The 18,491-nt window shown below is 43.6% G+C and overlaps 1 protein-coding gene across 2 annotated transcripts in view; it reads left to right on the top strand.

The window, feature by feature from the left end:
* Positions 1-18,491, top strand: part of KATNAL2 (katanin catalytic subunit A1 like 2) — a 107,407-nt gene that overhangs the window by 57,854 nt on the left and 31,062 nt on the right. For both annotated transcript variants that reach the window (XM_032309149.1, XM_032309150.1), the window contains 7 exons: positions 3,553-3,623; positions 6,287-6,456; positions 7,794-7,836; positions 11,062-11,179; positions 12,527-12,625; positions 14,906-15,004; positions 15,207-15,284. In XM_032309149.1, the coding sequence (XP_032165040.1) occupies positions 3,553-3,623; positions 6,287-6,456; positions 7,794-7,836; positions 11,062-11,179; positions 12,527-12,625; positions 14,906-15,004; positions 15,207-15,284 (678 nt within the window). The remainder of the gene's footprint in view (positions 1-3,552; positions 3,624-6,286; positions 6,457-7,793; positions 7,837-11,061; positions 11,180-12,526; positions 12,626-14,905; positions 15,005-15,206; positions 15,285-18,491) is intronic.

Here is an 18,491-nt window from a genome sequence, read left to right as displayed (position 1 = left end):
CAGAGAGATACAACAATGACCACAGTAACTCCAGAACATTTTCACTACCCCAAAAAGAAATTGTACCCCTTAACTATTACCCATATCCATTCCTCCATCCTCCTCTGCTTCCCCATCCCTTTTCTTTTCTTATTTTTTCTTTATTTTTTAGTGAGCTCCATGCCCAGTGTGAAGCTCGAACTCATGACCCTGAGATCAAGAGTCTCACATCCCAGCCACTGAAGCGGCCAGATGCCCCGCCCCATCCCCTTTTAAAAACATCTCTCCTGGGGCTCCTGGCTGGCTCAGTCAGTTAAGCATCTGCTTTCCACTCAGGTCATGATCCCTGGGTCCTGGGATGGAGTCCTGCCTGCCCACTTCCCCTGCTTGTGCTCTCTTGATACGATTGGGGTTGTTTCTGTAAAAAAGAAATAGCCCAAAACAACAAACATCTCTCCCAAGGTCTTTTCCTGTTCCCCTAGTAAGTTTTCAGGCTCTACCCAGACTCTCATCTTCAGGACATTCAGAGCTATCAGCCAAACCCAGTGCAGCCTGTGCAGTCCTGGGGACCACAAACAAAATGCTCCTTAGCTAATCTTAGCATCCTACTCGTAAGAGAACAGGTGCATCTCTGCCTGTTTAGATTAGGAAGAAGTGCATGCCTCCAGTGTGAAGTATGGAGACACTCTGAAATACATGAACAAAGCAACTAACAGCTGTGGAGCAGCCACTGATCACTGACCCTGCTATGGGCACAGCACCCCACAGTTTGCAAAACATTGTCCAGTTGGAAATGGCACTAGTCAGTATCCAGTGAAATCCCTCTGGAAATGGACACGGCTCTCATGGCTCTTGTAAGAGACACCATTCATGTGTTACTATGTGGGGTCAGCTAAGAAAGACTGTGTGGTAGCCATGACTGTTTGATTTTAGCAAATTTGGCAGACGGATTTTGGCAAGTTAAAATAGCAACTTCTCTGTAGTCTGTGGTTAATGGGAAGGGGTAGGGGTGGGGATGGTCGAGGAGGGGGTAAGAGCAGGGGAGGAAGTGATGGGGAGAAGAGCACTGGGTTCTAATCTCAACTCCACAGGCTTTTGAGCAAATCTCTTAATTTATCAGGATCTTGGGTTCCTGAGACTCAATGATCACCCAGTACCTTCTAGACTCTTCAAATTCTGAATCTAAACCCCAAGTGTGAACTTGAGAATTTGTATATTTAGAAACATAGCCTATCACTTTTACTATTGCTTATTTAACAGGTGGTTATATTTTTATTTTGTAAACTTGATTTGGACTGAATTTTATGATCTGTCATCTTTATTATGCAAATAATTTGGAACTGACCTGTATTTCATGAAGTGCTTCCCCTCCTAATACACTAGATGGCGCTAGAGGCAAGGCAAATCAGATTCCCCCCAAAAAAAGGCGGGGTTTGGGGGGTGGTTTTGACCAGCAAAGTCAAAGTTATTATATATGGTAAATTCAAAAGGCTTCAGTCTTTATCAAGAATCGTTGCATCAACATCTTCAGAAAGGTGAGCGAATACAGCCAGTGATAAAAATCTTAATATCAGGATAGTGTAAGATTTTTTTGTAGAAGCTTTCATACTGTTAGTGTGACCAACTATAAGATATCTTAGATTGGGGCCCAACACGTATATTGCTAAATAAAATATACGTGTTGCTAAAGCAACAGAAGTGCCACAGAACAATGAGCAATCCTAAGCTTTATTCCCTGTCATGAATTCTGAGACAATTCTATTGCACTGAAGGGAAGTCTTGGTGGGATAGAGGGGAGTGTAAATGACCCGTTTTCAGATGTATTTGATGGTGAGGAAAGTGACGAGGGGCCGTTAGAGGTGTGTTGGTGTTTGAAAATTAGCAATAGCTATACAGAAGAGTAACCAAGCTTAAAAAAAAAAAATGAGGCAATTATTCATTCCAAGAAAAACAATGTGCAGAAAGGAAAAGTACTTTCTGACTCGGTGGTGAACACTGTTTACATGGTTCTAATAATAGAATCCTGGAATACTGATATCAGTGGCAGGGTAGGGGCAGAAGTTGGATGACTCCTTAGTTCTCATCTACCTTAACAGGATGTGACTAGTTAATGCCTAATATTCGTGTATCATGGAACACTGATATATTTAGAAACACGGAGGTAAATATCAGCAGAAACAACTAAAGTAGTTAAGGTTGTTGCCTCTAGGGAGTGGATGGGGGGTGGGGTAGAGGAGTGGGGCAGAGACTATTGGTTTTCCTTAAAAACGCATAGTGCTATTATTCAACCTTGAAAAGAAAAAAAAAATTTGGACACACATGACACCATGGATGAACCTTGATGACATTTGCTGAGTGAAATAAACTAGACACCAAAGAACAAACACTGTAGGAGTCCACTTCCATGAGGTACCTAGTAGAGGCCAGTTCATAGAGAGGGGAAGGAAAGTTGTGGTCACTGGGGTTAAGGGAATGGGGTGGTGGTGGAGGGCTTCGTTGTTTAATGAATACAGAGTTTCAGTTGGGAGAGATCAAAAAGCTCCCAAGACAGATGGTGGTAATGGTTGCATAACAAGCTAAATGAGCTTAATGCCACTAAATTGTATGAATAAATGGCTGAAATGGAACGTTGTATGTTAGATATGTTTCTGCACAGTAAAAAAGCAAAGTAAGAAGAAAAATGATTTATAGTACTGCTTGAATTTTAAACAGTCATATGTACATTTTAATTTCATCACATTAATTTTTAGGAAGCTTTGGATGCATATCTGAAAAGTTTTTGTATGTATTGTGAGCTGAGTGTTTGCACATAGATTTTTATGATACGATTTGGGCCACTCGGGCCTTTTTTGTTTTTATCCAGCTCTTACCTGTATTCCCCTTAGATAAAAATGTTAGATAAGCTTTTCTCAAGTCAGGGAGGTATTGCTGAAAGTAGGTATTTTACGAATACATTTCAGGGGAATTTGAGATGCCCGATAACTAAATGGAGCCCATGAACCCTAAAAAAATGTGCAGATGCATTTATGCAGGAATGTCCCTTTTCTGACCTCTGCTACTCTTAGTGGATAATCTGGGCATTTTGCTGTGTGGCCACCTGCTGAATGGCTTACTGGAATCTGTGCCCCCATTTGTGCTGGGACCGGGTGGGACTCTGAGTGAAGTGAAGTTGTCGTATCAGGTGAGTACCTGTGATGTCAGAGCTGGTTTCTAGGTCATGAGCTTCTCTTTACCATCACTCTCCTGAACCTGGCCCAAATAGGAGCGTATCAATTTGCTTTTTTGCAGTTTGGAGCAATCAGATGCCAGTTAGCTTGGCTGTAAGAAGTTGACTAGTAAAGTACAATTCTAATTGAAATCATCATACCCTCAGTTTGCAAATGAGAAGGCAGCTCTAAGAAGAAGACAATGGAAAATAACTTTATATATCCTTAGAGACCTCAAACTGCCTTCCAGCCTTTAAGTCATGCTTCTTGGTTTTGACAGGTTACATTTTCCTTCAGCGGTTTATTGCTCTAAAAAGAGTGTTCTATCTCATTGTCATCCCATCTAAATTTTCCTTTTTGTTCACAGTGCGAGATGAGGACAGAAGCACGGCGAAAAAATCTCCTTATTTTGATTTTGCATTACTTGACACAAGAAGGGTATGTTACATTACAAATGTTTACAGAGATGAATCCTCTTTCCCTGACCCCCACTTTTCCAGATACACACTTAACAAAATAGTTCATAGAATTTATTTTTTAGAATAGTTTTCTATTTATAGAAAAACTGAGCAGAAAGTATAGAGAGTTCCCACCTACTGGGAATCCCCCAAGCCAGTCTCCCCTATTATTAACCTCTTGTATTGGTGTGGTACGTTTGTCACAACTGGAGAACCGATTTTGATACATTAATGTTAGCTGATGTCCATAGTTTCCATCAGGGTTTACTCTTGGGCTGTAGAATTCCGTGAGCTTTGACAAATGTGTAATGTCATAGATCTGGCATTGCAGTATCATATCCAATAGCTTCGCCCTAAAAATCCCTTGTGCTCTGCCTACCGATGCCCTCATGTTCAGCAACACAGACACAGACACAGACTTTTATTGCCTCATTTACATAGATATTATTCCCATTACGCATTTGAAAATTTTAACAAAGCTACCCTGTTCCTGAAATACCTTCCCTTTCCCATTCAGGTTTCAGCCCTATCAAATAAGATTCCCCCGGGTCCCACTGCTGGGTATCTACACAGAGATAATGCTCTTAGTCCTCAATTCTCCTTCCCTCAAAATAAAGGTACCGCATTTACCTGACGACCTGTGCTTGACTCTCTTTTCTGGGTAATGCCATTTGTTGACTGGCAGGAGAGGAAATGGGGAAGCGTTTGAGTTTGGCCACCAACCTGATTCAGAAACGGGCAAGCCCTTGCCATGAAGGCTGAAGGTGTTCTGGGTTTTGTGAGGAAGAGAGTTCATCCACTATTTACTTTTGAGTTTTCTTTCTTTCCAAGCCTCGGCCAGGAAGAAAATATTTGGGTCTTAGGCTTAGGGCTTGAACTTTCAAGTAAACACAGCAGTTCTCAACTGGGGTAATTTTGCCCCTTGGGGGACATTTGGCAATGTCAGGAGACGTTTTTTGACTGCCACAATGGCACCTGGGGGGAGAGAGCAGGGATGCTGCTAAACATCCTTCCATGCACGTGACAGCAACCCACAACAGGGTTATCCAGCCCCAGGTGTCAACCGAGCGAAGGCACTGTATCAGGAAGAACTGTGAAAACAAAGAAAAGTCAGTGTAGTTATCCCTTCTGCTATTGTGCTTACTGTTATTCACAAAGCATGCATTTCCCCTTTCTGCCACAAGATGGCCCCTTGCATCTCGCATTCATGAAAATTCGACTAGAGTTGCTCATTGTCCTGAGAATCCCTTGGTTAAGGTACTTTTATGAGTGGATTCTCAAGATGAGAAGTAAACTTCCAGAAAAGTAGACCTGCCCTTAACAAAATACTAAGAATTTATCTTCACAAAGAGGATAGATTATAGTGGATTGAAATAAACAATCAGAAAAAGCTTTGTAGAGAAGGTGATGCGAGCTGGTCTTGAAAGATGTATGGAGGATGGAATATGTATGAAGTATGGATAGAGAGACATGACGGACGAGGATGTTCTAGCAGGTGCAGACAGAAAGAAAAGAAAGAAAGAAAGGGCATGAGCTAAGTGGAACAATTAGGTAGACAGAAAGATCAGAGGTCGACTATCAATTGACACTTACAATGTCTTTAAAATTAGCAGGGTCACCGGAAATAATCATGGCCACCTCGTTTAAGAAAGTCCAGGCTTCCAACTGACCTGAATCTGGGGCAGGGAAGAGAGGATAGTAAATAACGTTTTCTTCTACTTTCCCAGACTGGAACCAAACAGCAAGAACTCTGTCCTGCAGCAGGAATTCTTAATCTGAGGTCCTTGGATGAAACTGTATGTTAACTTGTGCATATCTGCACACTTTTCAGGAGAGAGTTGTTGGTTTCAATAAGAAGCCAAGAGCTAAGATTAAGACCTGGAGAGTCTTTCCACTTTCAGAGTGAGACAAAGCATTTGCTTTTATTGCTAAGACCACCGAAGTTGGACGGCCCTACAACTGAACAGGTTAAAAATGACAGTGAAGAACTCCCGGTGAAGACAGTCCTTACATCCCCAGTCTGGTGCTAGTGTCACGTGTGACTGAAGAAAACACTACCAGGAATAATACATCCAAGCCGATGATGTCTTCTTATGCTAACTTTCCCTCAATGATATTGATCAACATAGTTTCAGAATTTCCTTCAAAACTCAAAACCTACCCTTTTCAATTGCTTCAAAATCATGGCAGATCTTGCCTCTTGAGGTTGAATTTGGGTTTATCAATTGCCCGATGTTATCTAAAAGGAGTGCTGGTGAATAAAGAGGTAATTGAGTTGGGCAAATATCCACTTTAGGCTAAAAATTAGTAAAGGTAAAGCACAAAACATTTTCTTAGTTGATTTCCTTATTTGACTTTTAAGCACTTCCAAAAACATTTTGAACAATGATGACATCATTAGAGTAAGTATGTAACTTCCCGAGGCAACTGCTTTGAAAAACACTACGTGCATGTCTTTACCATCTGTGGGGCTTCTTACTCTATAGGTGAACATTATGTATCCTACTGTCATCTCATGTACCATTTAACATAAGCTTACTATTTGTATTGAACATGTTTAGACTTGTCGTGCGTGTTTGCCTTTATTCATTTCACCCAGAGTCAATTCTTTTGTTTTGCTTTTTTCTTCTGTGAAATGGCCAGATACATCGATGCAGCCAATGCTTTGGAGCAAGAAACTAAACTGGGGTTACGACGCTTTGAAGTTTGTGACAACATTGACCTTGAAACTATTTTGATGGAGTATGAGAGCTACTATTTTGTAAAATTTCAGAAATATCCCAAAATTGTCAAAAAGGCATCATCAGACACAGGTACATGGCTATTTTCTAGAAATAAGGTTTTCTCTCATCTTTAAGATTGGTGTTTCTTCCTCATTGTGTTCCCAGATGGATGCTACTGCCACCCTGCACTGAAAGAATAGACCAGAAAGACCATGTAGCCTCTAGTAGATCCTATACAGATAACGTCAGTGTGATTGTCTGGGCCATGTCCCTAGAGCCATGCTGCTATTTGTTCAAGGATTATATATTTTAGGACAAGGAGAGCAAAACCCCAGTGTATCACAGGTACTTTTTAGAAGACCAACACTACTTTCATTTCTTTAGAGATGAAAAGAGCTGTTGGAAGAGGATAAATGACAGAAGACTTTTTCGTTGTTGTTGTTGTTGTTAGGAAGACCTATTATTTATCTTGAAAATAACATGAAAATGAGTATTGGTGAAGCTAATAGCTCATGTATAGATAATGAAATGCTTTTGAAAGCCATCAATCCAGATAATGATCAATAGAATGTAAAGACCCAGTATAGGTTAGCAGTCAAGGAGGCTGGCTGGAGGAAAGATCTAAAGTGTGGGCCCTATGTTTTGTAGTAACATTGACTTAGAAGTCTGTTAAGTGGGGGAAGTAATTATAAACCAAGGGAGATCATTGTCCTGTTTACAAGGCACTTGTTAAGCCACAGACTTTAACATTTCATGTGGGGACCAGGAAACTGAGAGGAATGTCAATTAAAAATAGCCGGGGGCGATTCTCCTAGCTGGAGGGGATATTTTATGTGAGTTCCTTTCCAGTGCAGCGTTCAGAGCTCCCAAGTCCTTGACTGAGTGTTGGATCTGGGTTTTGGCAGAGAAAACACTGATGCCTAACCACTGAGCCACCAGGACTGTCGCTGACACAATCTACTCTCTAGATTTCTGTTCTGATCTAACTTGGAACCATAGTCTCCTGGGATACTGGGCACAGTGTGTTTATTTTAAGGTAAATTGGCAGAGTACAATTGATAAGTCTCCATGGAATTGCCCTGGTGTCCCACAGACCACAGCAAAATGGTGTCAAGTTCATGAAAACTTGAAATGATTACTGTCACCTGGCCCACACTGAGGTCACCACCAGGTTCATGGTTTCCAACACATTTCATATCTGAGGGCTTTGGGATCCTTCTCTGTGTGGAAATTCTTGGCAAACATGGGCTTCTTTCTCTTTGCTGGTAGTTTCACTTCTTTCTATGTGAGAATAGCTTTGACTTCCCAGATTCTACAAGGCTATAACACAAATTTTAAAAACGATGTGAGAGGACAAACATTACTGACAAATCACTTTCTTTTAAAAATTAACTTTCCTTTTCCTCCCAATATTTGTTTTGTCACAGTGGAAAATAATTTACCACAAAGAAGTGGAGGGAAGACCAGAAGGTAAGATGAATGGTAATTCGTCTTAGTCAACCCAACTCTAGGAGTTTGTGGGACCCCTTTCCAGAAGATTCTCCAGCTCAGCTCCATGTCTGTCTACCAGCAATTGCAGACTATGGTCATGTGACCTTGGTGGGCCCAGCCACGGGTTCTTCTCATGTTACAGGTGCCCAGGATATGGGTCACTGTCTGTTGGTTCTCCTGGTTTTATCACAATTAACTGCATTCATTGGTGCTCTTTCCAAGCTCTGTGCTATGAAGAGTACAGACCTCAGAGAGGAAAAGATCCAGGTTCAATTCCTGGCTCTGCTACTCACCAACTTGGAGCAAGTTTCTGACCCAAAGTGAGGTCCCCACATGTAGAGGGCCCCGTGCATGCTTCATGATAATACTCTCAGTAATGTTCTGCCTGAGGCTACCTTTGTTTTGTGCTCTTCTTTGGGAACGGTTTTATTGTTTTGATCAAAGTGTTATCCTTTTATTTATAGTTTCCATAAAGCTAGTCAGACTCTGACAATGAATGATAACTACTTTTTAAAGATTTTATTTATTTGACAAAGAGAGAGTGAGCACAAGCAGGGGGAGCAGCAGAGGGAGGGGGGAAGCAGGCTCCCGCTGAGCAGGGAGGCTGATGCGTGGCTCCATCCCAGGACACTGGGGTCATGACCTGAGCCAAAGGCAGAGGTTTAACTGACTGAGCCACCCAGTGCCCCCCGATAATTACTTTTGAATGGAAATGGTGAGGAGCATTTTAAGGGGCCAGCTTTGGCGTGCATTTGGATTCTGATTATTTTCCAGCCACTCATGCCTGGAACTTCCCCAGCATTCCCTATGTGGCAGAACATTCCATGAGCAAGTGTCTTCTGAGCACTTTGCTTCTCTTTAGGGATGGAGCTTGGCAGCTTTGGTGTCTGCAGCTCCTCTCTGAGTAAGTGTTTGTACACAGCAACCATAGAGGTCAGCCTTCAAATGGCTGGAATCAGGAAGGATAATTAGGAAATTAATGAATGCTGTTTATAATTTTATAATTGAAGACAGATATTGAAATGAGAGGTTGTGTCATGAGACTGGCCATTAACAAATGAAAGTACCTTTTCCTAATTTGCGCATCTCACACCAAAGAGCAAGCTTCCAGTGTACCGATTTGCCCATGACCCAGGGGAGGTATGGTTATTTCATGGGATGGGTAACAGAATTAGGATGCCAAAAAAATCTTGGCAATTTGGAAGATGAACCCAAAATAACAAGATGAAATTGAACGAAATAAGGTATAAGCTCTAACCAAAGATTAAGACAAATAGCTCCTTCGTTACAAAATCAGAGACCTAGAAATTTGAGTTAGCAAAAATGCAGTGTGAGTCAGCAGAGTGATGTGATTGCCCGTGTGATCTCGGCCTCAGCGGAAATGCAGTGTCCACAGAGTGGGAGGTGACTGTTCTGGTCAGAAGACAGTGGATAAGGGAAAAGTGACCAGGATGAGGATGACTCTCAGAGCAAGGTAGTCTTAAAAATGACTGGAGCAGCTGGTGATGTTTAGCTTGAAGAATGGAAGACTTGGGGAGGAGGTGCCCCTAGAACAACATGGTACGGGTCTTCACTCTCTAAAGAGGATTGAGTCTTCTTTGTAGAATTCCACAGGGCACACCTGGGAGTGGCAAATAAAGTTACAGTAGGATGAGTTTGGTTTCATATTAGGAAGAATTCTACAATCATTAGAGCTGACAGGAAATGAATCACGCTGCTCTGCACATTAAGCACTTGTCTTTGATTGTGTTAAAGCAAATCTGTGAATCACTTGCCTCTAAAGGGAAATCAGAGTGGGGAATCAGACTTCCAGTTGCCAGCCCTGCAATGACGTTAGGCAAATATATATATATATATATATATATATATACATATATATGTATATATATATATATAAATATATGAAACCTCACTTCATTTAAATCAATACTATTAATAAGGGTTTACACTTGTAAAATGTTTGGTATTCATTTCCTAGATAATTTCATTTTTGTGCCAGCTAAAGGCCCGAGGGACAGGCTTTTTTATTCCTAATTTACAGATGAAAAATAAATGCCATATACCTCTTAGGACGCTCACCCCTGTGGGTGAACTCTGGGGTCATCGCATATGGACACTGAGGGTATCATTGGTGTGGGCGGTCTTGCTGGCCAAACATCTGTTTACATTAGACACAAACAACTTTTTCTTTCTCGGCAAAGACATGGAGAAATAGCTGCTCTCTGAGACACCTTAGAACATGGGAGACACGCTTCCAGTGAAACTCCTGCAAACACATCTCACGTGTAAGGACAAAGGAACTGAGAAAACTAAACAACTTCTGCTATGGGGTGCCCTCCACGCAGTCCTGCCTCTCTCTGATTCCATCTCCTATCCAACAATATTCCAGTACTGAATTTTAGGTCTCATGGTGAGGACCTCATGTATAAATTTATTTTACTTTTGCATTGATGTAGGTAAAACATGTAACATATATGCCATCCAACCCATATATACACACACATGCTGTCAAACCCATATATGCTCTTCTAAGTGCCACACCCCAGCACCCCCCGCCTCCCAATAGGCTCCCTTTCCAGCCAATACTCCCCATCTCCACCAGAGGCAGCCACTGTCTGAATTTCCAGCCCCATTGATTTGTTTTGCTTTAAGTGAACAATATTTGGTGAACATTTGTTTTGCAAATGTGAAGATCTGTGACAAAAGAGATGAGTCAAGGTCTGCTTCCCTTCCGCAGATCCCCTCTAGGTACACCCCGCACACCAGACCAAAACCACTGGCAAATCCCTAGGCTTTCTCTTGTCTCCCCACAACCTGCCCCCTGGTCTGCTACTGTTCTTTAAGGGAAGTGGGAATGTTGGAGAAATGCTTACGAAGCCATGTGTTCTTGAAATACAGAGCTATGTGCAGAAGGGCTGGGGTTGGGTGGCATGTGGGGAAAGGAAGAGGAGTCAGGGGTCTCTGGGAGGAGGTGGGCACTCTAGCCTGGTCTTGGAGAACCCCAAGGGGTAGCCTGGAGCAAGCCAGAGCCAGGACAGATGGGGTGGAAGGACAGGGCAGATGGAGGCCCCAACTGGGGCACATAGGCCTATCTTTCCAGAATGCCTTTTTTTTTTTTTTTTTAAGGTGCTACACAAGTTGTTTAGTTACCTCAAGTTAAGTGGTTAAGATAATTTCCTCCAAGGTCTTTGTTCCCTCCCCTAGAGTGATGAGCGACAGCTGTCAAAATCTTCCCAAGATCAGTCAGCAGAGGCCACGGTCCAGAACCACAGCGGGGAAATCAGGGGATGCCAAATCCCTCCGTAAGGAGCATCCTAAACAGGTCTGGACAGCTTTGTTTGGTGTTGGTAAGATTACAGGTGGCTGAGAAATTGCTCCAAGAAAAAAAGTCACATTTATTTATTCAAGGACATATGTTTTTAAAATGCTGTGTGATTGTGTTAAATTGTAGATTTTCTTCTGGATTAAAACCGCAGGCAAATCTCCAGTCTTCCTAATGTCTTCTAATTTGAGTGGGAGGTCTCCTTCCTCCCCTTAGCCTTACCCCCCTGGTCAGAGTCCTGGATGACAGGCTTTGAGGGGTGAGCCTTGGACCCAGAAAGAGCAGGGGGCCTGGTTGCTACAATGCTCAATCATCCCATTTAAGGTAACTGTAGGTGACAAGTCTTCCTGTCCCAAAGCACATCCAGGATGAGGCCAAAGATTAGTCAGAAATGGTTCCTCCATTCCATGGGCTTCTCCAAAGCACACATGGTTGGTCCCCCTCCGGACCAACACACTGGACCATCTCAGGAACAGGGTGGGGAGAAAAGGCAAGAGCCCAGCAGGGGGTGAGATCAATGGCTCCTGACTCAGGGGATCCATACCTAGAAGCTCTTGGGTTCAGACAAACATACCAGGTTTCAGAGGAAAGAAAACCAAGTGAAATTGTGAAAAAGAGGGGGTGCCTGGGGGGCTCAGTGGGTTAAGCCTCTGCCTTCAGCTCAGGTCATGATCCCAGGGTCCTGGGATCGAGCCCCGTATCGGGCTCTGCTCAGCAGGGAGCCTGCTTCCTCCTCTCTGCCTGCCTCTCTGCCTACTTGTGAGCTCTCTCTGTCAAACAAATAAATAAAATCTTTGAAAAAAAAAATTGTGGAAAGGAATGGCAAGAATGGCTGTCAGAGATGCCTGGCGATATAGAAAGGCGTTTATCATGAAATTCAGTTGTCGGAAGGAATCTCTCCCTCTCAAAGAGGTTGTACACTCCTGGCCAGTGTAATCTGCCTCGCGGGGAGGGGAGGGGGGTGAGATGGGGCAGGAGAATCCCACAGGTGGCGGGTTGAATATCAGCTCTGCTCCATCTCCGAACTCAGCCCCTCCCACATCACACACCTCTGGTCACAAGAGAAAAGTCAGTGAGTGGGTCTGGGTTGAGGCACCATATGGTTTCCTTCACTGGAAAAGCTGCTTGGAGCCCATGGCTTCCACTGACAGCTCTTCCACACGGCTCGGGCAGGGAGTGAATTCATCTTGCTGGGACTACACAGAAGTGGCCCAATTACACACGGGGTTTCCTTTCACTGAACTGAGAGCCAATGTGTGAATTTTGGATGATGGAATGGGCAGTTTCCGCCAACATCTGTCACTTGCTTTCCACGGCTGACTTCTCACTGTCTTCCTCTTTCTTCAGGAGGCTGTCAGTAATTCCCACGCGGAGAGTGCTGACTTTGGCTTGAGCATATCAGGAATCAACAAAGGCGGTGGAGAAGAAAACATCCGCCCACAAAAAGTAAGTAGAATTCATGAACATAGCACCAAAATGAGAAATTGCTTTTCTTTCTAAAAATGAAAATAAAAAATGTTATCGTTGTCAAATAGAAAAGCTAATACAGAATGGTCAGAACCTGGCTGTGAGGTGAGCTGAGGAGAGCACTGGCTGGGGGGTTGAGCCCTGGGGTTCTGGTCTGAATCTCCTTTCTGGATGAATGGTCTTGAAGGAACAGCCCCATCTCTAAGAAGCTCAAGTCTCCCTACTTGTAAGCTCAGGGGTTTGGCTTCTAACGTCACGGTCAGCTTAAACGTCCTGGGACCGAAATGGGAAACACTGGTGTTCTGGGTTATTGCAGGAGTTATCCTTCTCTTCCTGTCTGTGTGTGGTACCTGACTAGTCGTGGCCCCTTTCCTCCCTGGAGGTGTGGCTCTAGGCTTGAGTGTCATTTCATGTGAGCCATGAAACCTCAGTTGAAATAGGGTGGATAGGGACGCCTGGGTGGTTCAGTGGGTTAAAGCCTCTGCCTTCAGCTCAGGTCATGATCCCAGGGTCCTGGGATCGACTCCCACATCGGGTTCTCTTCTTGGTGGTGAGCCTGCTTCTCCCCTCTCTCTCTGCTTGCCTCTCTGCCTGCTTGTGATCTCTGCCTGTCTAATAAATAAATAAAATCTTAAAAAAAAATAAAAAAGAAACAGGGTGGATATTGTCCCTAATAGATAGCTCTACCCCTTTCATAATGAACCTCATGTCTTGATCCATCAATAAGAGCGGCTCAGACAGAAAAGACTCAGACTGGGTAGATGGAGGCAAAAGGCTAGTTAACACATGTCCTTTGAGGATGAGAAGAAGCAGTATCAACATCAACAGATTTCTCTTGACTGTAACTTCCGGGGTTGTATTGTACTCCTCGTAAGAGCCATTGTTCTTTCTCTGGGCAAGTTCTCAGACTACAGGACGTTGGATTTAGCTCTGGCCAGCTCTTCTTGGATAAACGAGACTCTGGCTGTGTGTGCCTGAAGGGGGCGCTGGGGAGCATCTCCCTGGAAGTCAAGGAGCTCTCACTGGCCTCCAGTGGCTCCCTGGAAGGGCCGCGGTGATACGGGTGATCGCTGGAGATGATGCGTTCAGATCAGTGCCTCCTGTGAAGAAATGCTTCCCGGTTTACCTCTGCCAGTGTCATTGTGTTTTGAGTCACTTTGGCCTAGTAATTCTGTGGCCCTAGTTTCTCCCATGAACATCTCGTTGTTGATATGAATAGTCGTTTCTGATCAGGTCACAAGGAAGGGACTCTTTAACCTTTGAAGGAGCACTTAACCTTTGAAGGAGTCTGGTCATAAATTCTCTTTCCAGCAGAAGTGTCCTGAAGAGAGTATCCTTAAAATGCAGATGGGTTTCTCCCTAGCACTACAAATGTTCATAAACTGAATGAGGGTATATGGCCAGGGGCCCATCTCCAAAATGGGCCTGTCATGGCCATGTTAGGGTCCCTAGCTTTGGCATTCCTGGACCCCCTACAAATTTAGTAGGCATTTCTTAAAGGCAGTAGTCTGTTTGCCTAGGTTCAGAACCCTGCTCAGACTTTCTCAGCTGTGTGACCTTGGGCAAGTTGCTCAATCTTTCCAAGCCTCGTTTCTCTTTCTCCGGAAAATGGAAATAATCAGTGCCTGCTTTAAATATCTTGAACGGAGAGTGTTAGCCTCGTGCCCGGTGTATAACATGGAGGTCTGCACATATACCCGTGTGTGCTGGCTACTGCTGTTACTGTTTTGTTTTCTGCATGCATCCTTGCTTTTTCTTTTGGCCTGTCCCTTGCGGGGACCGCAAGGGGCACGGGGAGGATGGGGGACAGACATCTGGGTTTGAATTCTGGCCTTAAGCCACTTGTAACCTGGGACTCTACTGAGTAGAGAAGGTACACGACTGTAAGCAAGTGGGCGCTGTTGTCACTCTTGTGCCAGTGGATTCTTCCTGGGTGTGGGATGTTTCAAAGGATCAGACGATGAGGGGACGCAGACCTGGAAGGAAGCAGAGGGTATGGTGTCAGAAAAATGCTTGTGAGTTTTTATTCAAACAACTTCATTCTGAAGGGTTTATCTGCAACTTAATTTTCTTTTCTAGAGTGTCCAACTTGAAGAAATCATCTCATTCATGATTAGTGCAGGTCCTTTTTAAGGCCTCCCTCTAAGTTTGCCCTACATACCAAGATACATAAATGTGTCTTGATTTACTGAAGCTGAGCTATTAGGGATAGTCTTCCCCCATGTCTTAATGGTGTAAGTAACCATTACTCCGTTTCAGGGCCAAATCGTTGACTTCCGAGGGCTGCTCACAGATGCCATCAAAGGAGCAACCAGCGAACTTGGCTTGAACAGCTTTGACTGTAACCCAGACCCCTCAGTAAGTGGCTAAGATGCGACATTGCAAACTGCCAACCTCCAGACAAACTTCAGAAAGATAATTTTGAGTCCAGAGAAACCCTGAGATCAAATTGAAGGTCACAGCAGCCTGCTAACACTTATGTCACCGAGATCCATGCCCCCTTTCGCTTTCTAAATTATGAGGAATATTGTAACGTAAAGCTTTTTGTTCCCACCATCAGGAGCGATTGTTGAAACCTCTGAGTGCATTTATTGGCATGAATAGTGAGATGCGAGAATTGGCAGCCGTGGTGAGCCGGGTAAGATCTGATATTCAATTCACAAATTTACGGAGGCGGATTGGGGCTCCTGGAGCATTGTGGGCTGCTTCTTTTATTAATAACAATAAATATGATCATTTATTTATAAAGTGCCCCCACTTGCAAAGGCACTCATATTGTTTAGAGGCACAATAATGCATGATAAATAAATTATAGAATCATAAAATTACAATACAAAAAGCCCACCATCTCACTACAGAGGCCAAGAAAACCAAAAGGGAAAAAGACTTAGAAGGGAAGGGACAGGTGAAAGGTTTTAGAGCAGAGCCAAGAGTTAAGGAAAGAAAGCCTCTTAGAGAAGGAAAGAGCACACCTGTGTCTGGTTTCAACAGTCAAAGTCTAGAAACACAGATGTTGGCAGTCTGATGATTTCATAATTGGAAATTTCCACAAAAAACAAGATTACTAGTAAAGAGCTTATCATCTGGACTACTGATTTTTAAGCTTACCCTCCAGAATTTATTTAATTTTCTTCTTTCTTTAAAATTTAAATTCAGTTAGCCAACATACAGCACATCATTACTTTTAGATGTAGAGTTCAGTGATTCATCAGTTGCATGTAACACCCAGTGCTCATCACACCACATGCCTTCCTTACTGCCCATCACCGAGTTACCCCATCCCCCCACTTACCTCCCTACCCTCCAGAATTTAAAAGCAGTGAAGTCTCCTGGTGAGTGACACTGGCTCTGCAATCAGTTGAGCTGGATTTGATTTCTTTATCCTTCTCTTTCTAGCCATATGACTTTGAACATGTTCCTTGGGAACAGAATACCTTCCTGAGTTACAGGGCATTATCTGATATCCAGCAATCTCATATTTAATGAAAGACTAGAACCTAGGCAGACTCCGAGAGATGTTTAATATGCTCCAAGATGCACAGCTTGTCTGCAGTGATTAAGGGTTCCCTAGCTCTGGCTGTTCTCTTTGGCAGCTCTTCCTGTCCCTATTAGCTATCAAGCTGGGGGGTGGAAACACAAAGATGAACGAATCAGACACAATCCTTGCCTACAAGAGTCTCTCATGTCATGGGTAAGGAGAACAAAAGGAGGGGTATTTTGTGTCAAAGTATAGGGAAAGCATTAGGGAAGAAGATACACAAGAGACAGGCACATGGAAATGCACAGGAGGGAGGGTGGAGGGTTCTGTGTCAAACAACATGCCTGCAAAACTGTACAGCTTTTAGCCAAATGAGCCACAAGGAGCAGTGGGAACGGAGGCTGCAGAGAGAGGTCACAGTTTCTGGGTAAGGGGCACAGTGAGTGCTAGCCCACGGTTGAAAGTGGCCTGTAGGACATGGGGAATCTTTGAGAGGTGTCCATCAGGAGAACGGGATGCTCAAATGTGCTTTTAGTGTGTCCTAATGACAGTGCGGTGGATGGAGAGCAAAGAAATGGAGATGAGGAGACCAGCTCTCAAGTTATTACCAGTGAGAGAGGATGAGGTCGGAGCCAGGCTGTGGTAATTAGGATGCAAAGGAGAGCCGAGAAAAAAAAATGATGCCCATAAAAATCAATAGTCTAATTACTGTTTCTGCAAAAAGACAACATGACTGGTGATGACAGAGTTGTAGAGTAGAACTGGCCCCAAATGATTCCACCTGGCATCTTTTCTACAGTACCATGGGAAGTAATCATCCAGTCCCTGCTTGAATGTTTACAGTGATGGGGAGATCACCACCTCATGACTGATAAGTTTTGTTACTATAAGGAGGAACTTCCTTTTAGGGAATTAAACATTGCTATGTGGAACTCACTATCAGCTCTAGACGAGGACAAAAAATACTGCTCTGATATACGGATGCTTTGAATTCCAAGGTAGATGAATCCCCCATCTGTGCCAAGCTTTTCCTAAGAAACTGTGGTAATAAGAATGTGGGGGGGGGGTGGTGCCTGGGTGGTTCAGTCAGTAAGCTTCTGCCTTCAGCATGGGTCATGACCCCAGGGTCCTGGGGTTGAGCTCTGCATGGCGGGAAGCCTTCTTTCCTTCTCCCACTCCCCCTGCCTGTGTTCCTGCTTGTGCTCCTGCTCTTGCTGTCTCTCTGTGTCAAATAAATAAATAAAATCTAAAAAAAAAAAAAAAAAAAAGAATGTGAGCGAGAGGTAGGCTAGCCTGCAGATCCACAATATAAAGATAGGGGGCGCTCTCCCAAGTTTGTTTGTTTTTTTGTTTTTTGTTTTGTTTTGTTTTGTTTTTTGGAAGACGGAGTCCTTTCTCTGTTGCTGTATCGCAGGATTATGCCTATTAGGCACTACCAAAATCACTCGTATGAATACTTTTGCTAATAAAAGTGGTCAGGCATGGTGGAAGGATGTGGGAGGACAGGGGATGGGGATGGGGACATAACATCTCACCAGCACTGAAAAAACATATTTTTATATTTTAAAACATGTTTATGTATTATTTAAAAATTAGATAATATAGGGGTGCCTGGGTGGCTTAGATTAAGTGTCCAGCCCTTGGTTTCAGCTCAGGTCATAATCTCACTGTCCAGAGATTGAGCCCTGAGGTGGTCTCCACGCTCAGCAGGAAGTCTGCTTGAAGATTCTCTCTCTCTCTGCCCCTCCCCCCATTCAGGTACACAAACTCTCTCAAATACATAAATAGATCTTTAAAAAAATTAACTGAATATAAAAATAGTTACCAGATTGTTCTACAGTCACTCAAAGTGACTTCTAAAAAGGAAGCCTTTTCTGTCTGATATGACTCTTGATACTCACTACGCCTGGAACAGCTTCTACTGAGAAAGGCCCTGAGTGGCTGTTCTGAGACGTCCTGTGGAACTGAAGTTTGGAAACTGTAAAGTAGTTATCAGTAAAAGCTGCCTTAATTGATTGTTCCGGATGGTGGCTACAGGGTTCCACTAGGAGAGGGCAAACCGCACTTTTGCTTGCTTGTTGGCTTCCTTGGATTTGTAGAAGCAATTGCTCCGGATGGGAAGTAGGGAGGGAGCACTGGGGGAAAGGAGGCATTGGTTTCAGAGGAGCATTATCTCTTAGGTCACAAAAAAGCGTTTGTGAGATCAAGGAGCAGGCGAGGCCAGGCACTGGTTCGGAACTCTGTTTTGCAGTAAAAGCCAGTGTAATTTGAAGGCACATTCTGTAGCTTCTTTGATTACAGTAATAAATCAGCATGGTTTGCTATTGACTGAAGACAGGTATAGTCCATCGTTAGGAGATTTTGTTT

Source organism: Mustela erminea, chromosome 13, assembly GCF_009829155.1.
Source record: "Mustela erminea isolate mMusErm1 chromosome 13, mMusErm1.Pri, whole genome shotgun sequence".
NCBI classification, from domain to species: Eukaryota; Metazoa; Chordata; class Mammalia; order Carnivora; family Mustelidae; genus Mustela; species Mustela erminea.
Note: the sequence above shows the minus strand (reverse complement) of the source record. Positions and strands in the feature narration are given on the sequence as shown.